At 39.1% G+C, this 26,176-nt stretch overlaps 1 protein-coding gene across 21 annotated transcripts in view; it reads left to right on the forward strand.

Moving 5' to 3' along the window:
- Window positions 1-26,176, forward strand: part of LOC131366887 (calcium/calmodulin-dependent protein kinase type II subunit beta) — a 56,458-nt gene that overhangs the window by 7,605 nt on the left and 22,677 nt on the right. For 8 of the 21 annotated variants that reach the window (XM_058411846.1, XM_058411849.1, XM_058411858.1 and 5 more), the window contains exons 3-13: window positions 9,310-9,369; window positions 9,589-9,643; window positions 10,169-10,234; window positions 15,826-15,898; window positions 20,047-20,149; window positions 20,249-20,332; window positions 20,788-20,882; window positions 21,007-21,129; window positions 22,009-22,092; window positions 22,900-22,942; window positions 24,625-24,711. In XM_058411846.1, the coding sequence (XP_058267829.1) occupies window positions 9,310-9,369; window positions 9,589-9,643; window positions 10,169-10,234; window positions 15,826-15,898; window positions 20,047-20,149; window positions 20,249-20,332; window positions 20,788-20,882; window positions 21,007-21,129; window positions 22,009-22,092; window positions 22,900-22,942; window positions 24,625-24,711 (873 nt within the window). Of the gene's footprint in view, window positions 1-9,309; window positions 9,370-9,588; window positions 9,644-10,168; window positions 10,235-12,564; window positions 12,638-15,825; window positions 15,899-20,046; window positions 20,150-20,248; window positions 20,333-20,787; window positions 20,883-21,006; window positions 21,130-22,008; window positions 22,093-22,899; window positions 22,943-24,624; window positions 24,712-26,176 lie in introns of all 21 variants that reach the window. The other 13 variants (XM_058411855.1, XM_058411860.1, XM_058411866.1 and 10 more) reach the window with 3 other exon arrangements.

Raw genomic sequence — 26,176 nt, forward strand, 5'->3', positions numbered from 1 at the left:
TTTCCAATAATGACACATCTTGTGCTTTTTTTTTAGTTTTAGTTTTAGACAAATCTGTTCCTGTTAAGATTTACATTATAGCAGCTATAAATGTTTTCTTGCTTTAGGTTCATATGAAAAGCAGCTTGTCACTGAGAAACCAGAAATCGCAAATTCCTCAGACTTTTTTCTGTTGCAAACCACACAGATTGTTACAAAGCGCTCGAAATGAATGAATCATATTGGTTAAATAAACGTCTCCTAACAGAAACCTTCACCATATTAACAGTTCTGTGTCATCCTTTTATTATCTGTATTATTTTATTATTAGCCCTAATTTAAGTAGTGCATCTTCCATAGTCCCTACGAATGACTGTAGAAACAAAAACAGTAAAATGAAGGTGGTCATTCTACTTTGTTATCGTTTCCATGGTAACCGTTCATTTAAACTTCTTGTTTACTTTATACTCTCAGAGCTGCTGGTAAATTAATCTGGTAAATAAATCAACACCTTCTGACCAATCAGATTGGAGAATCCATCAGCACTGTGGTGGACCGTATTATTATTATTATTATTATTATTATTATTATTATTATTATTATTATCAAGGATAATGGATCATCTCTATATCTCTTTATATCAATATAATCTATATTTTTGCATAGATTATCTGAAAACAGAATCTCACATTTTCATAAACACTATTTATGTAAACACATTTACATCATTTCACTGAAGCAATTAAAAAATTAGCGTCTGATCAGTAACCTAATGCCTTAACCATCAGGCTATCACCACCCCTTACAGGTTAGCACTGCAAAGCTAAATCTGAACATTAATCATGTCTACATTTAAGTGTAGAATTTTAATATAAAATTTACAGAATAAGACAAGGCAGCCATCTCTGCAGCAAGAATAAATTGATAGTTATGTTAAAAAAAGCTTTTCGAATGTGTACACCTTTTCCATGTAATTTAAATTGAATAACATTATATAACATTGATCACATTTTTTCAAAACCCTGAATAAAATCAAACACTGAGCTGAGAATCAAACCCACAACACTTGTGTTTCGAAGCAGCCACATTACCACGTGCCTAAATGTGCTATTCTATCACACGCCTAAATCTAATACTATAGTTAAGTTCCCGTCAGTGGCGACGTCCTGGTGAGGTTTTTAACGTAATTGGTTTACGTTAATACTACATGAATTAATCACGCTCATTCTACATCATTCAATCTAGTCATAACGAAAGTTGTTTCACGGTTGTCAGTGAAGTTGTCAGTGTTCAAAAACTGTGTGGCCATGCTCTTGCACCGTGATTTTCTTTTCTGATTGCTCTTACGTGAAGCCCATTCCTGTGGAAGAAAAAACCCCTAGTTTGATGCTCAGTTTCTTAATTTGTTCTTCAGTGTGAGACTGATCATAGCTTGTCATCAAGCCAGTAACCTAACGGGTATTTATAGGCCAGGCTGCCATCTAAAGTGCAAATGCTTAGAGATCCATATGCAGAGTATTACGCGGCCGAAACAGCCGCGTGCCTAAACTAAGTCCTCCAAAGCCGGATTTATGGTTTTGACCAGAAGGCTTTGCGGAAGTATGGAAGGGTTCTGATGAACTCAGATGATTTGAATAATGGCTGTTGTAGCGTTTGACACACGAAACGCTATGTTACAGATCAATTATAAGAACCACGGTTTTATTTATAGTCATAACCTGTTCGTTTTGGCTTCGTTTATGCTACTTAATAACTGATCTGGTTAAGACTCTGCAGCATGCTGTTATCATTTCCATGCTTTTACAAGCCTTACTGGCTCTGTGACTGCACTTTCAGGGTTTTTTTGTAATGTCAGCAGAGCTATCTTTGTAACTGAACGACACAAGATCATCGATTAGATAGAAGATAATAGAGAAAGCATAACACTTTGTGTATAACTTGATAACACCCAGAGTCTTACAACTTGTACACAAGCAAAGCTTGCCAGTGTCGGTGTTGTGTGTTTGCTTAACGCATGTGTCATTTTGGGCGTTACTATCTGAAGGTACGAAACACAGGATGGCTTCTAAGGAAAAAGATTCATTTACAGTCACTTTACAGAACTGAAAAACCCACTTGCCAATTAGAAAGTTTATTGAAATTATGCCTTCGTTCCCAAAAATAAGGCGAAAGACTTATCACCATGGTAACGGTTTATTTTTGATACTTTGCACTACCGGTGCCAAGAACATTTAAACTCTCCAAGAAATGGCGCTTGAGCTGGGATTGGATTTGACACCAGCATATTTCACCGGGTTGAACTGCTTGACTGGTTTACTCTATAGCCAAAATATGCCACATCTCCGCTAAAGCTACACATCTTACAGTAACTTGGAGAACAGAGGAAGAGCCTTCATGAGAGCCTTGTACAAATCTCGTACAAATACAAATCCTTACCCTTTCAAAATGAATGTTTCAACTATTTCTTTCTGCACCATGCATTGGTTTGGAAAGGGAAGAAACACAGCCAAAAAACACACACCAATAAGCCATTTACTGTTTACTACATACAAGCTATATAATATATATATAATATAGTTCATTTAATTGGATAATATTGAAAGTGCCTAGATTTAAAACATCACAAAAAAAATGAAACTATCTCTATTTTGATGTCTATACCAATAATAGACAGGTTGAAAAAGCACTGAAACACTTCTTCTTGTCTACACTTCTTTTATTCCCTCTTCATATTGTAGTTTTCTGATGCTTTTCACCTTCCTTTCGATCAGTGTTATAGCTGACACCTAACTCCTGATGTGTTTCCTTTTTTTTCCCAGCAGAATGACTTGCACAATTATTCTTTGAAAATCACCCAAAAATTTGCCTACTAATTGCACGCCTTTTGAGCGTACAAGCAAATTAGCACTCTTCACAGATGTTCCTTTGTTTTGCAAAATAATAAAAAAAAACTTTGAATTCATGAATGTTAAAATATTAATATCAAAGTATTCAGTCATATATAAAAATGTACAATGGATAAAAAAAATCGACACAGTCTTGACAAAAAGAAGAAAAAAGGATAAATAAAATATACTTACAATTATGCACACCCCTAACCTAATAAATTTGATTTGATTTCACGAGCCTGTCAGCATAAAACCTCTTGACTTGCAATATTTTCCCATTGTTTCTTGCCAAAAACATTCTTTATCCATCAAAGCCACCCTACGCCATAATCCAGACATGTGAAGAATATGAGACTATTGTCACATGCAGAGGCGAATCAGTTCTTGTCAGATATTTCTTTTATGCTGCTGTAGGTCTCTTGGCAGCCTTCTTAGTACGTTTTTGTCACTATACATTGAGGAGGGACGTCCCGTTCTTGGTCACTGTGCTGCTTCATTTCCTCTATTTGTTGACTCTCTTTAGAGGGTGTCATGGTACATTAAGTGTTTTGGAAATTCTTTTATATGCCCCCCTGATCGTTACTTTCAACAAGCAAGATACACTATATTGTGTACACTATATTTGGGGATGGCCCCTTCTTGTTCCAACATGACTGCACACCAGTGTGCAGTGGTGTGGAGGAACTTGACTGGCCTCAATCTGATAGAACACCTTTGGGATGAATTAGGGCGGAGACTGTGAGCCAGGCCTTCTCGTCCAACATCAGTGCCTGACCTCACAAATACGCTTCTATAGGAATGGTCAAACATTCCAATAAACACACCCCTAAACCTTGTGGAAAGCCTTCCCAGAAGAGTTGAAGCTGTTATAGCTGCAAAGGGCGGGCCAACTCCATATTACATTAATGTGCAAAACCTTTGGCAGTATAGTGTATCGCGCATAAATCTGAAGAAAATCCTACAGAAACAGACTGTAGATTGTATTTTGGGTTTATCAGAATCACTACATTTATGACAACTATATGATAAATATTTTTTCTAAGCTCAGACACTATTACGACAGGGGGTGTGGCTTCTGCAACCACATTATTGTCACTTTTTTTTTTTTTATTTCCCTTAAATGTAAAATGATTCTGATTGTTTTTTCATGTAATTTGTTGTGAACAAACCAGCACTTTGGTAGACAAGCAGATTCAACAGCCGGAACAACAAAACAATATTATTTATTGAATTTCTCAAAACATAAAACCTTTAATTAAAATTGTCAAATGCCGTAAATTTTAGCATTTAATTTCTGACACAAAGGTTAAAGCAGACCACAGTATAACTCTCCTGCTTCCTACAGACTGTGTAGTCTGTTTGAATGCACTTAACCTGTTACCTAGCCTCCTTATGTTACATCAGCTACACACTTGGCAGCATTGACTTGCCAGCTAATGAATCTATCTATCATTTGTTCACAAATTAAAAGAAAAAAATCCTAAATTTGTAACAGACACACAAGCCAAACTCGTCCTTTTCTTCTTCTTTTTTTTTCTCGAAGCGCTACACATTCTATGAAGCTGAATTGCAAAAAAGATCATCCGTGTTTGATGTTTGTTCATGTCGTTTGGAAAGGTCACCGTGGCGTTAAGTGATGACATTTAGGTCTGTTACAGATACGATCAGCTACGCTTTGCTGTTTCTCACAGTAGATTTATTGCTTTTTTTGCATGAATCAGTATACAATGAACTTCCTGATTTAGATCCCAACCTCCGTGATTACTAATTCTAAAGCATCAAGGGAAGATATTAGGTCAATTACATTTAGTGCACTAGGGATGATGTGCTAAAAATTCTTAGCCACTGCCTGAACCGAAGCTCTAGATTCTGTAACCTAGATCTGGAGTACAGACACACAGCCTGTAGATTTAATCCCTGTTTCCTAAAGAGTCACAGAGAAACGTTTATATATTAGGGGGCACTAATACCTGTGTCAGGAAAATGTACACTATAGCATAACACCTCCTTCCAAGCTTCAAAGACAGGAATTTTGTCGTAAGATTAATAGAATGGGATTTAAACCTATTTGTAATTTAGTAAGACTTACATACCAGTAACACAGGAACTGTCCAATTATCCAACAGTCCATCCATTTATTCTATACAGTGTCTCAGGAGACTCTGGACAGGGAGCCAACCCATCACATGGCACAGTCACACACTCATCCACTGATACACTGCAGACAATTTAGAGATGCCAATCAACCTACAACACTGTTCCTTGGAATCTGGGAAACACAAAGCATGAAGAGAACACGCACATACAGGGTGGACATCGAACCCACAACCCTGAAGTGTGAGCCAAACTAATCCAAAATCCCCCAGTACTTTATTATTTTATTTTGCATTTGTTTGTTTCATTCTGATCTCAGGCCTGAGATCTTAATCATCTAGTCTCAAAATTACTCATCATAATTGTCATAATAAAAGCTCATAGGAACAAAATTACTCACAGGTTTGCATGTATAAATCACATACTAAGCTGATTTATCAGTACAGAAGGATTGCAATCTTTTTCCAATAAACATATCTTTTTCTAAAAAAACAGCATACCAATCAGATAACGTTTCCATTACTTTGTTGTCTTATGTGTGAATTTACACACACTCAGGAGCAGGAGTAGGAGGCAGTTTTCTTGGTGCTGGGGGATCCTAAATCATGTAAATCATGGCTTCAGAATTACATTTTTAAGATTTAGACTTGGGTAAATTTATTGGCATTTATGATTGAAATATAACACGTTTTACACCAAGGATGTGCCTACGTTCGCCAGTTAGAACCACCAACTCAACGTATCTTTGGGGAGGTTTTGCTTAAATATTACTTTTGATAATTTGTTGCATTTTTCAAAAATACAAATATAATTTTATCTTGTTGTTGTGTTGCGATTACATTTAAAATATTGCATATGACGGAAAAGTTTTCTCTTATTCTGTTCATATATCAAATATATAGAATACATATATATTTTTATATTTTTTATAATAATAATAATTATTATTATTATTTTTTTATTATTAGTTTGTCACCACTGCATTGTTGTCGTCCTTTTTTTTATTTTATTTATTTTTTTTAATTTACAGTTTCAGTCTTCCGACACATTATTTTTAATGACACATACATACCATGTCTGATTCCTTTTCCATCTAATCCAGAGAAATTGTGCGGTCTTTTATTTGTTAATTTTCTAGCACTTATAACGGATTTCTTGACTCTCAGAGACGTGAGGTTTGTGCCTCCAGTTCACATCCATAGTTCTACCTTCTCTCTCATAGCATTTAATAGCAGGTCTGGAGGCAGAGCGAGCTGATCACATATCAGTGTGAATGTGAGCCTGCAGCACAGAACAGGAGCTGCTTATGTCACTGGAAGCTTTAGAGGAAGAAACATGTCACACCAGTACAGACGGTTAAAAAAAGAATCTCAGGGGGCTTGTGCAGGATGCGGATTATAAATTATGAATGTTGTTTCTTTTTTTCTTTCTTTCTTTTTTTTCAACTGCCCAAAATATTCATCCTCCCATTATTCCTGTGCTATAATGATAAGATGATCAGAAACTGATGCTTTTCTACACAAACCTATATATAGCAAGCGTAAGCAGATTGTTCTAGCAATTTAACGATTCAAACAAGCCTGAAACAAAGTGCAGGGCAAAAGTTTGTAACCCCCCCATGTACAAATTTAAATAATGAAAAATTATGTATATATAATACCCCCCATGTGTCATTCTGTTGGCCTGATTAAAAATAAAGACAGTGTGTAACTTCTGGCTGGGTTACGTCAAAAGGAAAATGCAGACTGGACAAGGATTCAGAAAGAATTAGAACAAATGTGTCAGTAAGAAAATGGGACAAGTATTTCAAGAAGGTCCAGAGGTTTGCCAAGATAATACAAAAAAGATTCAAGCAAAATGAAAATGTAAACGAATCTCATTTTGATTAGCACATAAAAGTTGGTGGTGGTCACTAGATTTTTACCGATGTCTTCCCTTTTGTTCATCACACGCTTCACATTTACATGGCTTCAGTTCACAGATGAAGAAACAAAGCCAATTAAACATATTAAAAGAAAATCTTTTCTCGATTCGGAGAATGAGTGGAAATCAGCTTAGCCTTTATTGCCGTCATTCACCTATGTATTATACAGAAATGAGTTTCCACACACAAGAAGAGCTAATGTCATTAACCGGGGCTGCCAGATTTCCTACAGAATAAACCTGAAACTGTCAGCTATTTGAAAAAACTACAAGTTGCGAGGTTGGGCCTCCGTGGATTGGACTTGTTTGTCCAGCACATCTCACAGATGCTCGATAGGATTGAGATTTGGGGAATTTGGAGGCCAAGTCAACACCTCAAACTCATTGTTGTGTTCATCAAACCATTCCTGAACTATTTTTGCTTTGTGGCACGAAGCATTATCCTGCTGGAAGAGGCCACAGTCATCAGGGAATACTGTTTCCATAAAAGCGTGTACATTGTCTGCAGCAATGATTAGGAAGGTGGTACAGATCATAGTAACATCCACATGGATGACAGAACCCAAGGTTTTTCCCAGCAGAACATTGCCCAAAGCATGACACTGCCTCCGCCGGCTTGCCTTCTTCCCATAGTGCATCCTGGTGCCATGTGTTCCCCAGGTAAGTGACGCACACGCACCCGGCCATCCACGTGATATAAAAGAAAACATGATTCATCAGACCAGGCCACCTTCTTCCATTGCTCTGTGGTCCAGTTCTGATGCTCACATGCCCATTGCTGGCGCTTTCGGTGGTGCACAAGGGTCAGCACAGACACCCTGACTGGACTGCGGCTATGCAGCCCTATACTCAGCAAACTGTGATGCACTATGTATTCTGACACCTTTCTATCAGAACCAGCATTAACTTCTTCAGCAATCTGAGCAACAGTAGCTCCTCTGTTAGATCGGATCACACAAGCCAGCCTTCGCTCCATACGTCTATCAGTGAGCCTCGGCCACTCATTTCCCTGTTGCTGGTTCACCATTGTTCATTTCTTGGACCACCTTTAATACTGACCACTGCAGACCAGGAACACCCCACAACAGCTGCAGTTTTGGAGATGCTCTGACCAAGTGGTCTAGCCATCATAATTTGGCCTCACTCAAATCCTTAAACTTGTCCATTTTTCCTGCTTCTAACACATCAACTTTGAGGACAAAATGTTAAAAGTCATCAAATTCATCTGGCTTGCAAATGACACAATGACAGAACGTTCTATCCGGTAATTTTTTATTACAAATTAATATTCTATTTAAGTCCATTTTAGGTGATATTTATTTATTCATTTATTAATTTATGAGGTCTTGATGAAGATAGTATTTGTTTAATAGTTGATATGCCCCTATGGATGAGCCTCCACAGGTTTAATGTTAAAAATGCTGTTTCTGATTGGAGCAAACCGACTGATTTATTAAAGTCCATTTCTGAGCCTTGGACAAGCCTTCAGGCATGTTACTGGAGATTACTTCCTTCATTTACTTCCTTCAACGACTGAAATGACCGCTTCATATATTTTGATGGATCCTGAAAGGAGTTTCTTCAACCATAAAGATCCTAAATATTTTCTTGGTTTAAATTCCATTTCTTTGTTTTTTTTTTTTCATGTTCAACTTTTGCATAAAATGCAAGTGACACAGTAGACACAGTGCAGCGAAGCTTTCCCATACATCTTCAGTGGCTTTCTCGCTCTGCCATTACACCACATCGGCCTCTGTACATCTTCATATTGTCTCACTGGCTTTACTGCTTTTCTGTTGTGTGATAAGAATTATCACTTAATCTTACTTACAACGTTGGACTTAACAACACAAATGTGAAGAAAATGTGAAGAAGAACGCATATAAACTAGTGTCCCTGTTTCTTCTGATGTCACACGAACCCACAGCACATATTAGCATAGATTTGTAGGTGGATTTAACAGATTACTCTGTGTGTGTGTGTCTCAGGTCTCTTTGTTCTGCGTCATAAACGTACAGAAGGATGCGAATAGGTCATAATCATCATAATCATCACCTTACATGATTTGTCATTGTTTGTTAATCCAGGTTTTTTATGATTATTATTATTATTTTTTATATTGAATGCCATTCACAGCAGCACTGAAGTGTTTTTGTGTGTGTGGGTGGACTGTTGGTCAGATTGTGAACCCTTTTGAAATGATACCAATGATTTTTTTTCTTTTTGCAAATTTCATATCTCCTCTGACGATTAAAAAAAAACTAAAACGCAGATTTAAACTCCTTACAGACTCGGATCCTGTCTTCAAGTCCATATGTTTTAATTTATAGCAGTTACAGAATACTGTTTCAAGTGACTAAACTAGGAGTTTCCCAAGACTGCATCTCTGTTTGTGTATTTATTTATTTATTTGTTTGTCTTACAGATCACCAGAAGCTTGAACGTGAAGCTCGTATTTGTCGTCTTCTCAAGCACCCCAACATCGGTAAGTTTTGTCCTCCAACCTGCTTATATATCGGTGCCATATATGAGAGGTATCATAAGAAAGAAGGCACTGGAAAAAAAGGCAGAAAAGCCCATGTGCCCTTTCATCGGGCTCTGTAGTCTACCATAAATATTGTGCTTTTTTGTATTTCTCCATGTAAAACGCGTTCTCTGCCATCACCGTGAAAGGCTTAACCCCTCTTTCTTTTCACCCCTGCAGTCCGCCTCCATGACAGTATATCAGAAGAAGGCTTCCACTACCTCCTGTTTGACTTGTGAGTGCATGTTCGTGATATGGAGTGTCATTAAAAATGCCTGCGCCGCCATATGTCCCTCTCTCTGCTGTCTGTGTTCGCCGCACGCTTCATGGCTCCTACTCGTTGGTTCTGTACTCACCCACCAGCGACCCTCCTCCCCTCCCCTGCATCCCCTCCCTCCCTTCCTCCCACCTCCTTTCTCTTCCCCACCATCCTTAGCTTCCTTCGCTGTCTCCTATTCTGAAGAGCTAGTTTCCATGGAAACAGAGCCGGGCTGCCCAGCTAAAGAGAAATCCTGCAGCAGGGGCTTTCCCCCCTGAAGCCCCAGGATGACTCTTCTAGAGGATTCCCCCATCTCTCTCTCTCCCTCTCTCTCTCTCTCTCTCTCTCCTACGTTAATAGCAACATATACGCATATTATTGTCATGTATTAGAAAATTGCACATTCTATGCACAACAGCTTTGCTTGAATGCACATGCACAGGCTGTTAATGGTCTGTAATTAGTAACAATTACTAATCCCTTTCTTGCTCTTTCCTATAGGGTCACCGGTGGCGAGTTGTTTGAAGACATTGTAGCGCGTGAATATTATAGTGAAGCCGATGCCAGGTAAACTGCTTTCGCCCCCCCCCTTCTCTCTCTCTCTCTCTCTCTCTCTATCTCTCTCTCTCTTTCTTTCTCTCTCTCTCTCTCTGCACATGTTTCTTTCTGCGCCATTTTCTCTATCACTCCTCCCAGACCCAAACCCATGTCCCGTTCTTCTCGTTCTTCATCACATCGCCGTGTTTCTTGGGCTAAAGGGTGCATGCATAACTTTGTATGCTAATACCAAAGAAGGATTCGGGGTAGTGTAGCTTGTCCAGCATTTTGAAGCAGTATTTTGACTCATAAATAGCTCATAAATTTTCAGCCATTCTCTCATAAAAAGCCAGCGTGGGCGGCCGAGCTGTGTCAGTGTCTCATAGCTCATAGCGCGCACACACACTCACACACACACACACACACACATACACAGAGAGTAGATTTCGGCTTATGCAGGTCCCTGTGTACTCCCTTTTTTGTTTTTTTTTCCAGTTTTTTTCCCCACCTTTGTTTTCAGAATCTCCATTCTCTTCTTAGCTACGCACACACACACACACACACACACACACACACACACACACTGCAGTCCCCTTCAGGAGAGGGACTCTAATCAATTTGACTGCGTGGGTGTATTGCGGGGGGCGTAAGACACACTGTGAGAAAAGGAGAAGGAAAGATGCCTCGGAGGAGGCGAGACTATTCAATAGGATGATAAACCGAGAGTCATATTTTATGGAATTATTTTACAATAAAAAATCTTTCGTTTTGATTTCAGCTTTTTGAGTGCTCTCTCGTAACCTATCAAGGTTCAAAACATGGAAATCCACACAACACCATACAGAATTGCACGTAGGATCTAATAAATCTTTCTTCTTTTATTATTTCTTTGCCGTATGGAGAGATTTCTTACAATTTTTTTCCATAATTTGGTCTCTAGCTCTACCAGCTAACTTCTAACAGAGGGTGAGTCAAACACGTGCTTACACTGAGACACGTGAAGCACATCTTGATCTTTCTGCATCACCCACTCAGAGTAAAGTGTTGTCCGTCTTCTACATACTCATTAATGTCACGATGATTGACAGAGAAACGAGAGTAGTGCCATTCTTCCCAACCAGGCTCTGGCATCGTCACGACTTAAGGTTCGAATCTCAGGAACGAACGCTTTTGTGTCACGTTTTTTTCCCCTGAAAATATCCTTTGCTGTATTGCCTTCTAGCATTCATTCCCCTGCTGAGACTGTTGTAGGATTATACTGTAGCCTCATCCTCATAGTCCACGCCGCCGTGCTTTAAAGTCCCCCGGCCCATCCTCTATATCCTTAGAGAGAGAAGAAAGTAGGCCTCTCATTAACACAGATAATTAGTGTGCCAGCTCTGACTCAAGCCCCCGCCACACGTCCAGCTCAGTACCATCAGCTCAGTCCACGCATATACTCATACTCACACGCATCCACCTTCTCACACACACACACACGTATACAGTTCTCCCCATTTATTCCGTATAGATGCTCCTCAACAGTGCTGCTGCACTAGATCGAGATTTCAAGCGTCGGTACTGTTGTTTGGAGTACTGTTGTTCCTTTCACCTGATCAGATAAGAGCTCTACAAATCAGATTAAGAGGAAGTGTCATTATGAAGCAAACACCAGACAAACATCACAGACACTCGAGAAGCCGCACATCTGTCTGCATGGCGTCATCGTTTGCGACTCGTGTGAAGCGTGCGCCGAACTGATCCGTCTCCATCCTGATTTATTCCAGAGATCAAAATCTAATCTGATAACACCAAGGAGAATGGCATCTTTTTTCCTTAGAAAGTAGACACACACAGCATGACACACACCCTCACGTCACTTAGCTCTTCTATGATTGAATGTTTCAGGTGTTGGATTTTCTCTGTGTTAAGTTGCAGTCTGTTATGTTCAATCCTGCATCCTGGCCTAAAATATAACCATCACTTCAATGATACCGTAAGAAAAAATATTGCAGTACAGCAGATCTGCCTAGCTTCTTCATGTTCAGCTTCGGAATATATTGTTCTAGGTCCTAGCCTAGAAATAAGATCCAACCCCAGAACACCCCCCCCCCAGCCAATACTGAGTGGGTGGAATTAATAAAAGAGGAAAGGAGAATGAAGGGTTATTGCAATTGCCAGCCCTAAAAAATGACAAACTGTTATTTTTTCCATCACCATGCTCTGTAGCCTGTATTATTTCACTTCTTCTATGCCAATATCTCCACCTGTCATCATTACTAACCCCCCCCTCCACACACACACACACACTTCTTCTCTATCTGCTTCATCTTATCTCCGCCTTTATCTCTGTCCTTCCCTTTCTTGTCTTGTCTTTGCAGTCACTGTATCCATCAGATTCTAGACAGTGTCAATCACATTCACCAAAATGACATAGTGCACAGGGACCTGAAGGTCAGTATAGCGAGTGCACTGGCCACCGCATGCGACTCGAAATGCCTGCAGCATTGACCTGTCCGTGAGTCTGTCTGCCTGACTGTCTAACCTGTATGGATGATGGTTCTTTTGACAACTGACTACCTCCTCTAGCTTCCTCAAGGCATCTTGTTTTCTAGCCTAAAAAGTAGTCTTGCTTTTTCTTTTTCTTGCATTTTCTTTTCAGCTTCTCACACACATTCATTCACAACACGAGATGTGTTTAGAATAACGGCCAGTCGATTCACAATGCTGTCCTGAAATACACTCAACTTTCCAGTATTTAGCGACGGCTGTTTATTTGCAATTGTTCATACGCTCATACATGGCCACTGAGTGTGTGTGTGTGTGCTGGATTTGGCGGCATGTCCGAGCTCTAGGAGCAGGAGCAGGACCATGCCGCCCCCTCGCTCACTAGAGGGATATCTGATAGGACATGTGGCATTGCTGACAGGGCAAAGGGAAGCCCAATCTGTCTGTCCTTACTGTTTTGGAATTCAGAGGCTCTTGCTATGCCATATCAGTGTGTCATGTACAGACTGTGTGAAGTTAGCTTAGGATTTACACTATCCCAATGCCTGTCACACAGATATAATATCTCTCATGTATTGTATACATTATTATATCATTAGCTATGTTTATAATGAAATATTCGTGATGTGCTTAGTGAGTATGGTGCTAATTAGTTGTTTAATGTTTTTAAATTTTGCAGAAATACAGTTTAGATAACTATCACTTATCCAAATCCTGTAGATAACCTTTGCTGTAGTCGTTTCTCCATATAATCCATAAATATACAGAAAGCAGTCCTGTTTTTCATATTGTTTGAATAATTCTAATTATTCAGACCTTTTCAATCAAGGAAGCTAAAAGTTGATGCTTCCACCACCATGCTTCACTGTGCCAATGGTGTTCTGAGGGTGATGAGTACTGTTGGGATTCAAGTGCAAACCAATGATCAGCTGAAATTTTTATCTACCTTTTTTCCGTAGCCTTCTAGTTGCTCTAACTAATGCACTCTTTACCTGCACACTGACTTATGGTGGGCGGAGTCATGCTGTGCCATAGACTTTCCTATATTTCAGTGGTTTTCTGTTAGATAATTTTTTATTTTGGAATCTTTTTTTTTCTTCCAGAAATCCTTATTTTTCTAACACAACCACTTAACTAAATATAGATTCAACATATCAAATAAATCTAAGGATCAGATTTGGCCCCTCTCAATCACACAAGCACTTCTGGATTAAGTATTTTCAGCTAGTGAAACACTTCAACTTCAACGGCGTAACATTATCGATGTCTCCACTAGCATTACTAGTTGTTGCTATGGCAGCAATGAAGTGAAGAAACTTAAGGAGAAAGGACTCCTCACTCTCTTAACAACCCCATCGAGTGAACACTCGAATATTTGAATATCCGCCGGTTTCACCTCCTACAGCTCCAGGAACACTTTACACATCCTGCTTCGCTCAGTATACACACCAGAATATTTATTTGTCAAGTACAAGATGTACCAGGAATCTGGTATCGGCCACGCGGGTGGTCTGAACAGCTACCTTATTGAGTGCCAGAGCTTTGTACAGTTGATAGAATCTGTGTCGGAAGGAAGGTGTTCATATACATCATATACATTATAAGTATCAGGGATATAGATATAATCAGCAAATCAGAAGCCTGCACCCACACAGCCTGACTCACACTGTCCGCATCCTGATTCTGACACACTGCCATATTTCCAGACGCCATCTTTTTTTCAGGAGCTCCTGTCACGCTTACACCCTCTCTCTCTCTCTCTCTCTCTCTCTCTCACTCTCTCTTTTCCTCTTTCTTTCTCTATGCCTGTCTATGCTTCCTCCTACTGCTTGTCTCCTCTGCTCCCTTGTTTCCTGTCTCAACCACACTGTTTCTTTCTTTCTTTCTTTCTTTCTTTCTTTCTTTCTTTCTTCATTTCTGTTTGACTGCCATTTTTTGTATATCTCTTTCTTTCTCTTTGTCACTCTGTCTGTCTCTCTCTCTCTCTCTCTCTCTCTCTCTCTCTCTTGTGGGTGGTGGTGTGACAATCTGACGGTCGGAGGGCTTTTTGCTGTAGTGGTACAGCGTCATTTGGAGCTTCCTGTGTCAGTATCACAACATAGAAGTGTTAATGTTCAGCATTTCAACCCTAGTTGTAACTTTTTTTTGACATCCTTGTGTGGTACTTTTATTTTGTATGTTCAGCCACTAAGAAGTAAAAAAACCAGACGCATCCTTCGTTTTTTCTCATCCTAAAAGCTAAAAGCACACTAATTCCTCAGTAAATGTTAAAGTAGAAAAAGTACAAGCATTTACTAAACGTATGCAAGCACAAAGAAAGGTTCACAAACCACATTCTAATTTAATTTACTGATGATAAATGGGGAAACATTGATTAAGGCTAGCTAATAGCTTTATTGCTAATCTCTCATGTTAGCTAGCCTGAAAACTCTGAGGATATAGACTAGATCAGTGCTTACTGTATAACACACTGACACAATACAACCAACCTGCTGTGAGAAATACAAATCGTTCATAATTACAGACAGATTCCAGTGACAAGTATCATGCTAAGCGCTCACATATAGCTAAAGGCTAAGATACTAAAATTTTAGCAGCTCTCTGGTGCTAAAATTTCACCTTATGACTTTGCAGATATTTGATTATATAAGTATTTAGTGATATCATGTTTGGAAATGTAGTGAAGTGACAATTTTGGAGAAAGAATGAGGGGAAGATGCTTGAAACAGACTTTTGTGCCTAAATGTGTTGAATTTTTCTTGTGCTGGTTTTATGCTAATACAGCATTCTCTGGTCTGCGAGTCTGGGCTGTTATCAAATCCGCTTTGTTCGCTCTTTCTCCTTCCCTTTTTTTTTGAAGCACTTTCAGAAACAAACAACCCCCTCTCCTTCCTTTTCCTCTGGGACTTTTATTTCGTGCACTTAATGACATAATGAGAACAGATATTCTATCGATATGATGCTTCTTCCTGATGCCTATTAAAAAAATTCAAAATGATAAGTATGTATGTGTGATGCATAGGACAAGAGTTTGTTAAGCCACAGCTGTAGTATTTCATTCCCTGCCTGTGCCTGTGCACGAGAGAATGTAGCACTGCTCCAACTAACACACGCCCCCTGGTGTTTGCATGCAGTCATTGCATCCAGCAGATCCTGGAGGCGGTGCTTCACTGCCACCAAATGGGTGTGGTGCACCGAGATCTCAAGGTGAGTGACGGCTTCTTGGTTCTTTCCTTCGCCTCGCCTCGGTCGCATGCTTGCACCAAGTGTCCGTGCGCTCGTCTGTCCCTCCACCCTGTGCATACCGATGAAGAAAACACTGCTGTTGTGTTATACAGTGTGTAAATGTGACAGCAGATGATGCACAGGAAACTCCACTGCTTTCTTCCATTAGTCCATTTCTAAATGAATTGAATTGAATTTTTTTGTGATTTTGATGTCATGAGTTTTGCATGTGTGAATATGCTTGCTTTCAGCATAAAGTAAATAATGATGTAATAACTTTCCTTGTCTCTGTTTAAATATTTTTTTCTGCTGGTACTGATGTTATTTCTATATACAATCACTGGCCACTTTACTAGGTACATCTTTCTCATACTGGAGAGGGTTCACTTTTGCCCTCAGCAGCCTCAATTTTTCATGGCAAGTATTCGACAAGGTGTCAGAAACAATCCTTTGAGATTCATGTTACTTCACATAATGCCTGTAGATTTCAAAGTCAAAGTCACAGAAGCTTTATTGTCACTTCAACCATATATATCAGATGCAGTACACAGTGAAGTGAAACAGCGTTCCTCCTAGACCAGAGGTGCTACACATAACACAGACAAAGTACAGTGATGCAGACAAACATAGAGCTATAACATAGAGATAAAAAAAATTAACTTTAATTTAAAAATTAAAATTAAACTAAAAAATGTAACTATACTTAAGGTGCAGTCTTTAAGAACTAGACATACAACAGAAGTGCACAGGAAGTGTAGTGCAGACAAACAACATATAGGCCGACTTTGTGCATTTCTACAACATCCCGAATCTGTTTGGTGACTGAGGAGGCCACTGACATACACACAACCTCTAGCCATTCATCAGCAGCAGCTCATCATTATTTTGATTTTGAATTTGGACACGTTTATATCATTACCCAGGGATATCAGGTTTTATCAAAATGTCCACACCAACTGACCTGAAAGCACTCATGAAATTAGCGAGCTGTATTTTTTCTTTTCCTTCACATTTTGTGTGGGAATCAAGGTCACTGTTCACATGCCGTTCTGATGTACAGACAGCACTCCATAATATACATCATAACTATCCGCTTTTTCCTCTCTTGATCTTTGCAGCGCATCTCAAATTAGAAATGGTTCTGTACATTACAGACACGCCTGCACTTACACTTATTAGATTTAATTCCCATTATTTGCTATAAAGCTAGATCCTGATGGACTTCAAACTCTAGCATAAACAGCAACCCTGTTAATAAGTGTACTCTTTGCTGCTTCTCCATGAGTGACCATGGGGCAGCATGATTCTTTCCACAATCGCTTTCCCATTAGCAATTGTTGCAGTTCTTGTTTTGACCACTAATAGGTAATAATAATCTTATGGTGCTAAATGGGGCAGTGGGCTCCCCGCAATACAATACACTCATTGGATGCTTTTTATTTTTTCAGAGCCTTCTACATAAGCCATAGAGTCTGTTATGTGTGATAATCCTGGGAGATCAGCTGTTTTTCTTTTAATTGAATTTGAATGTGAAGCTGGGTAGGTGTTCCTAATAAATTGGCCAATGAGTGTCTATATGTAAATGCTTTAGATATGTAAGGAATAAAACACTACACTTTGGGCTGTTCTAATATAAGCAAGTAAGCAACGAAGCCTGAGGTCTGTTGTAACAGCACATCCCTAAGTGTTTTATTCCTTTTATACCACAACAAATGATTACAATTTTTATATATTGTTTGAAGACATATGATGTGTCTTAAATGTTTATATTTACACTCCTTGTTTGTGAAACGTTTGTGGGGCAAGTTAGTTCTGGTTATCACTTATACTATAGCAGATGTAAACAATTAAATTTATGTTAAAAAATGCAGCTTATTATGTTACTTACCTGGAGGGAGGAAAGTCTTTGTCCATCCAGTGGTGGAAAACCTACTGACTTTTACAAAGCGCTGATACTGGAGACTCCTTCTGTAATCATTAGATGAACCTCTGCTTACCGAAAACTTCACTATACCAGTTATCATACAGAGCGTATCTTTTATTATGTAACGCATACAGCATTCAAATTAGTTGTTATTGTAGAAATGATGAGGGTTTAATAACCCAGTCCTTTCCGGAGTCCCCGATTAAACCAGATTAAGTACATTATGACATCTTTAAGAATGAGATCATGAACACGAAGGCTGAATATTGAGGTCTTTTAACCTCCCAGACTGTGCTCCACATTTCTATTCCCCGGTGTCCTCCCCAAACGTGACATTGAACAGTCACAGCGGTTCGCGTCTCATTTCCCTGAATAGCAGCCGTGATTGGAGATAGCTGTGGTATTACACGTTCTCCTCCCCTGGTCTCCTGTTCTTCTGGGAGCAGCACTTGGGCAGCAAGCAGAAGATCAGGAGAGAATCACTGGAATCGCTCTCCAAAAACCCATACTGCTCTTCTCCTCTGCCTTCTAACCCACTTTCTCACCCCGACCAGCTTCCACCAGAGCAGAAGGATCTTAACCTACTTAGCACTGTACCAGGCACACAGTGAGAGACTGCAGCACTGCACACACACACACACACACTTTCATTACTCATGTACATGTTATACAGGGCTGGAAATATGCCACCTCTCTACCTGTGTGTTTTGAAGCCTCCAGCTGATGAACGTTTGAGTTTCAGTCTGCTGTTTCTGAAAGGAAGCAAAAATGTCAGATCTGAAACTGTCATAAAGGCTTTCACATTCTTCACTATGAATCATAATGAAACCTGCGAGCAGGGACGCAGTCATCCCTTTTTTCATAGTCAGAGAGAATTAGAGATTTTTTACATCTGATGCTGACACGACACCGTCCAACTCCACACACCAGTACCTACAATTTACATAACAAATATTATCATTTGTGTATAAGACATGGTACCTTGCATATCAACACACCATTTCTGCTTAATTCCTGTCAGATTTTGTAACTACCACATTAGATTTCATCATCAATTAAGCCTATTAAAGCACTCACGAAATAAAAATGAGCTTTTTTTTTGTAGAATTTCAGGGTTTAATTTCATGCTTTATCATTTTATGGTAATCAATAAAATATTTCATGAGACATTCTGCACTCGAGGAATGTAAGGTCCACCTTTCAATGTGTTTGGGATTTCATGTTTCCAGTTGTTCTTTCATGAGAGAAGTTCTCAGATACCAGCATGCGATGCTATGTGATGAAAACCTTGTGCACATTGTTGTGCTTAACCACCGTGCGACACAAAACCACAGCAATCTGGGGGCACGTTTCACAATTAACAATGGCAGACAAGGTCATGCAAACTCGTGAAAATATTAATAAAAGAAACTACTGCATCTTCCTGCAGTACGAGTAACCTGATAAAAAAAATAAACTTAAGTATGAAACTCGAGTTCATACGAGTTCATAACTTGCAGCAGAAAAGTTCAAACATCGATGAAGGGTAGGCAAGAAAAACTACCACCAGATATAGCTAGGCGAGGAAAAAGAATGATGATTGATACTAAAATTGTACGTTACTCATTTCACTATGGGTATATAGTCACACTTGGACTGTGGGGGGAAAAATGGTATTGATTTACACTTAAGATAAGCTCAACACACCAGATGTATCACTATTAAATCTCAGATTACATGTTCCACTTTATTTAGTTGTTTTAAATGTAAAAGTTTCTTCTTTTTTTCAGCTTTGATTATTGTGAAATTGGATAGCTTACACTGTGTCTGCAAAATTGTGTGCCTTTGTGTGTGCATTAGTATGTGTGTGTGTGGATGGCTGTAAGGGTCTGAGCGGTTGTGGGGTCAGAATGTGAGTGGGAGTACAGTGACGGAGCTCACAGCCACAGGCAGCTTCTGACCTCGACAGCTTCAGGGTTTCAACCACAAACCGTCACACGTCTCTGTCATTCTTGTTTTTTTCCAAAAATAAGGCTTTACTCATGCAGTCATATCTAATAATAATAATCATGAAATGTTACTAATGCATTCCTGTGCTGTATATACAGTATGTTGACCTGGAAAGCTGTTTAATGTTGCTTCAGCGTGTGTGATTTGTGATTAGGTAGAGAGGATGAGTTACTCTTTATTACAGTAATCTAAAGTCTGGTGTCCTTATTTATTTTAGCCAGAGAACCTGCTACTGGCCAGCAAATGCAAGAATGCGGCGGTGAAGTTAGCCGATTTCGGGCTGGCCATTGAAGTGCAAGGGGACCAGCAGGCATGGTTTGGTATGTACCCTGAAATGAAACTAACCATATCTGACTGATGTCTCAGCTGTTTTGATCACTATCTTTTCCTTTTCTTTTTTTTTTAATCTCAATGTGCAGGATTCGCAGGCACACCAGGTTACCTGTCTCCTGAAGTGCTAAGGAAAGAGGCTTATGGGAAACCTGTGGACATTTGGGCTTGTGGTCAGTCAGCTCTTTCATCCTGTCTGTCTCATTCTCTCTCTTTCATGTCTGTTACCGAGTTATATCTATACCCAGCTGTTCCTGCTCTTAAAGATCTCAACCACACTCATATCCTAAACCAGGGGTTGCCCACTGGAGGACTGTGGTCTAAGCAAAGTATTTGGAGTACTTGATGGATAACTGTAGCACAGCTGACAAACTTTTTCAAGAAAAATTTAAATAAAAAAAACAAAACGTGAACCAATATGGCTTGTGTAGCGGATGTAAATGAAGGAAGCTCAATGGAACAGAGATACAGAGATGGAGATATTTGGTCAGAAAAATTCATTTAATCTCTATGCCACTGATCAAATTTAGTAATATTAATGCAACTATTAATAAAATGGATTTTTATGAGTAAGGATTTTTTATGCAGCGCAATAAATAATGTTTTTTGCTGTAAAATGTCTACACAGGTGTTATCTTGTACATTCTGCTTGTGGGCTACCCTCCATTCTGGGATGAGGACCAGCACAAACTCTACCAGCAGATCAAAGCTGGAGCCTATGATGTAAGTGTCGGACATTATTACACTCCATTTTTACATGTATCTTTCACTCCAACATGCTTCAGTCGTGTGTGTGTGTGTGTGTGTGTGTGTGTGTGTGTGCGTGCGTGTACGTACTGTCCTCCAGTTTCCTTCTCCAGAGTGGGACACAGTCACCCCTGAAGCCAAGAACCTCATTAACCAGATGCTCACCATCAACCCGGCCAAGAGAATCACGGCACAGGAAGCTCTTAAACACCCATGGGTCTGCGTAAGTGTCTATGGTTATGCAAGCACACACACATTCACTTCCTCATCACAGACATAATCAGATGAGCAGTCAGAAATACTTGAACATTATAAAAGCACTGATGGAGCTGATGATTACTGCATGGGTCCAAAATAACATGTTTACTCTGATGTTTTAGTTTTGAAAAGCTGTTGGTAGTTTACAATTTCAGAATTACACTTTCATAACAAAAATATCTTTGAAAGTGCTGAACTTCACCAAGTGGCATTAGATCTAAATTTGCCAGCATATATTATAGTATAAGGTTATATGACAAAGCTCAACCTCTTTGCTTTGATGCCACTATAAAACTTGGAGGTGCAGCAGTAACTCTTTGGAGCTGTTTTGTGGCATAGGGTTTGGCTATATATTTCCGAGATATTTCCTGGTTGCATATACAACATACCTCCAGTTCAATACACAAATGGTTAAGGAAACACAAAAACAATGTTTTGCGATGTTCATCTCAATTCTATCTTGCTAGGCATTATAAGAAGAGACTCTCCACAGTGCAGATCACAGAAAAAAAATATCAGGTGCCAATAATTTTGAAACCAGGAAACAGGAAAATGTTGAACTAAAACTACATATGTAATGTCCTTGAGCTTAAAATATACTGCTCAATTTTTTTGAAGTGTGCCAATAGGCACTGTATATTATACGATATTAAAAAATGTCTGTAAAGATCTACAATAAAAATTTAAACAACTGAGCACAGGTTAGTAGTCTACTGAAAGTTCTCTGTAAAAAAACAACAACAAACTAATATGTCCGATATATATTATGTCCAATTTGTTCCAATCCGAAGGTTGTGCATGACAGCTTATCTCATTTGTCTAACAACATGCCTCTTTTTCACAGCAACGCTCAACCGTGGCCTCCATGATGCACAGACAAGAGACAGTAGAGTGTCTGAAGAAGTTCAACGCCAGGAGAAAACTCAAGGTCTGATTTTATGTCCTGCCTCATTTCCCCTTTTCCATTGGCAAGGTGCTGGTGCAGGAGATGCTGATGTTTACTGAAGAACCTGCTGTGCTGTGGAAGTTCAGTAATGCACCTGTGCAGATCAAAATACTGGATCATAATTAAAAATAATCAAATGTTAATGGGACCGTTTATCCAGATTCAACGACAATATGTAATTTATTTATTATTAACGGTGTTCACCCACAAGAAATGATTTATTTTAATGGCAGCTATGACCATACTAGATTTAAGAAAAACATAGATGCTGCTTTAGCTGCTTAATAATTATTATTAAAAAATATTATAATTATTATAAATAATAATAATAATAATTATTATTATTATTATTATTATTATTATTTTACATATTTTGGACAGCCTTCAGTATGTGTCTCAATATGACAAAGCCTGTTTTTCTAATGAATTTGTCTTGCCTCCACTTTATATCACTTTATATCATTCTTCATTAGCTAACTAGGCTTGGTGACCATTCCCTAGCAAGAGTTTTTTTCGAGACCAAGAGTAAGATATCTTCTTGTGTCAATATCAAAAGCATGACTCGGGAGTTCCAGTTAAACGCATGATAAAAAAACAAGTTACTCAAGCTATTACGTCCATTTTCAAGCTTGGATCCGAGCAGGGTTTGCAGTGGAAATGTTCCGAATGACTTATTTCTCATTAGGCACCAGTACTGCGTCAATGGAAAAGCGCTGACCGCAGCCGTTTTTTTTTTCCCCCATTACAATTATTCTGTAACTTATTGCGCTGTGAACTGTTTCTTTCCAGGGAGCCATTCTCACCACCATGCTGGTTTCACGCAACTTCTCTGGTAAGTAAACGTTAATCCTGAAGCATGAAGCCACAGCGAGCATTTATTTATCTGAAACCCGAATAAAAGAAACACAACGAAAACCCCTTCTACGGGATTCCTGACTGAGATGACTCTCTCTAATGTAGAATGAAAGTCGAAGCAACGTCATAAAGATTCTTCTTTTTTTTTTTCTGCATGCGTGTCCAGGATGTTTAGTAGGTTCATACTCTGGGTCTGGAAAACCAGTGGTGTAGGGAAGGAGGGTTTTTGGGCGTGTGCCTCTGTACCAGAATGTGTTCAGTAACTGGCGTTTATAATAACATGTGATTTATGTCTGCTCTAATGAAGCATCTGCTCTCTCCACACACTCCTGCAACACACACACACAATCACACATTTCAAACACTCACACTTCAAACAGCAGGTTGGTGGGCGGCAGCGACAGTTTTTGTTCTAAGGAAGCTTTTGGATGAGCTCTCTCTCTCTCTCTCTTCGTCCTCTCTGTCCCTCTCTCTCTGTGCTCTCATTACTGTAATTACCTCATCCTGTGGGGTGTGTCAGCAGAAGAGGAGGTGGAGGAGTGTCCAAGCATCACTCACGCACATGCATATGTACACACACACAACCTTAAAGGGGAAGGTCACCATTTTGAAAACATTTCTGGATCATTTGCTTGCGGCGAAATAAATAAAATCCATATAGCAAAAGGGTGCAGATGTAGAAAGGGGGCGGGGCTTCAGCGAATACATCATTACGCACCCTGGTTAATTATGCTGCTCCATCCGGTCCATCAAACTCCCTTTAAGAAAAGAGAACACAGATTAGCATATAATGACACATATAATTAGATTTCACTTTACATTTCATAGTCCCTTTTAGTGGTAGGAATAACAGCAATTTCTATTTTTTTATTTTCCTTTTAATGCCATAGTCCAAAACCCATAATTTAAAAACATGCAGGTGATAAAAGAGATATGAAGCCATCAGTCCAGGGATCAAGAGAAAATGCTCAGGAGGTCACTGATGAATACAGACAGAATAACATAACATATTTTCTCTTTAAGTATTGTTTCCTGCTATGAATATTTCCAAACGCAGGACTGATGCTATTGTGTTTTTAATATTTTTCTCAACAATGACTTTTAAGAGCTTTAATTCAAGTGGGTTGCCAACCTTTTGCTTTGAAAGGAAAAACAAATGCACGTAGCTTCATTGGTACTTTGGATGAAAACAAAATGGCTGCCGTTTACATCTGACTGAAACTCACAAATTACCTATCCATATATTTCTTCTTGTCATTTTATATATTCTGTCTTAATTAATTGATATTTTATATCTAAGGCAGGAATATTATTACTAATTATTAGTTTTATATACTTGAGTAGGAAAGTAGTAGATGTGTTAAGAATCCATGTTGAAGGTAACGTTTGGGTCTAATAAACTGTAGCCAAAGCCCTCACAATCAAACAAAGTCTTTTTTTTTGTCTCACTGTGATAGGAGTAACTGATACTAAGCAAAAAGGAATCTCTCCTAGGAGCAGTGCCTTAAAATCAGGGCGTGTTTCTGTTGAACACAGTTCAAACTGCACATTAACACAGTGATCTTCTCTCCTCTCCTCTTCCTCTTCGTCCTCTTGCTTTCTGTCTCACACACTCTGTGCGGTGTGTCTTTACGGCGGGTGTGTGTGTGTCTCTGGCAGTGGGCCGGCAGACCACAGCTCCGGCCGCGGTTTCGGCAGTGGCTGCTGCCGCTGCAGCTGGCAATGCCGCCGGCCTGGTGGAACAAGGTAGCCCTTCTTCACAGGAGAGCCTGCTACTCTCTTCTTCTTCTTTCATACTTTCTCTTTCTCTTTCTTTGGTGTTTCAGAGGCCACACCTCAGCATGGAGCCTTTAGCATGTCCTGATCTCAATGCTGTCTAATACTGACACGTGCACTGTGAACTGACTGGAGCGTGTGGCTGAGCAGTTGGAATGGCGTGCCTTTATTTATTTTTGTTAGACTTCATCACTTCCCATGTTTCTGCCTGTTTTTGTCCTGTTCTCACTGTTGTTCACCGTCTTTTTGTTCTGTTGTTTCATAGTTGTGTTTACATGTGGAGATTCTCGAAAATCCAAGTGAATAAATGTTTGAATTTAATTTCCAGCCAAATTATTGAGTCATTTTAGATGGAAGTCCCATTTAAAAAATATTTCTGTATAGTCATAATCCTGTCACTATGTAAGAAGTTGTTTAACTCGCAGCACTTGTGGATAAGTGGAGACTGATAGTCCTTACTCTTGTACCTATGGATTTATTTTTTTTATTCGCTGACTACTAAGTTAAAGTATTTACTGGTTTGCTGAAAATTAGACCACTTGTGTCAAAGGTTGAACAAAAGGAGGCAAATAGAAGCCTTGATACTCTAAACAATTCTACTTCAAAATTAGTTGAATGTCCATTTGCTTTTTTTAAAAAAAATTCTAAAATCAGCTTTTCTTTCAATATTATTCATTCTGAATTATAATGCAAATGTTTATTCCGAATCTATACAAAAATGTTGATTGCAAAATTAATAAATTCTGGAAGATGGGAGTTCACAAGCACAAGCAAACAGATAGTAACTGGAATTTTTCTACCAGTAATGCACACTGACAAACACATTTTATTAAAAATCATGTGGGATTGTTTTATTCAGGGTAGCTTCTAAGTTTGTTTGCAGTGGTCATGCATCTATGTTGCAATGCCCCATCATACAGCATGAGCAGCGATTCGAAAAAGATGTGTTTGTCTTGCCTCGTGTTTATCGAAGGAAGCACGTGGTAGCTGCTGTATGATAGTAGAGAGCTAGCTGGAGGTTGGGAATGAGCCAAGAGCAAAATTGGGAGAAAAGGGAAGAAAAAAAGAACAAGATTTACTGAATTAATCATTGATTATTAATCCATTCTCCAATTATTGACCAAAGATCATAGGTGGAGGAGATTTGCCTCAGTTGCCTTCTACATAAAGCTAGCAATTATTCCCATTATTATTATATTATTAGGCAGCATGTAACATAGTCTGTGTCTCTCCACACCCTCCTCACTTCTATCTCTGTCCTATTTTCATTCCTCTTCCTCTTCACCAGATACATACTGTCACTCTCTTTTCCTTATCTAGTTCCGTAATATGTTCTGTCAGTAGTCAGCATACTCCATCATTTTGCACTCATCACCACATCCCTTCATCACTGTCCTGTAGCTGTATGCTCATCTTCCAGCTGTGCTCTCTCTCT

This window comes from Hemibagrus wyckioides, linkage group LG16 (assembly GCF_019097595.1).
Source record: "Hemibagrus wyckioides isolate EC202008001 linkage group LG16, SWU_Hwy_1.0, whole genome shotgun sequence".
Lineage (NCBI taxonomy): Eukaryota > Metazoa > Chordata > Actinopteri > Siluriformes > Bagridae > Hemibagrus > Hemibagrus wyckioides.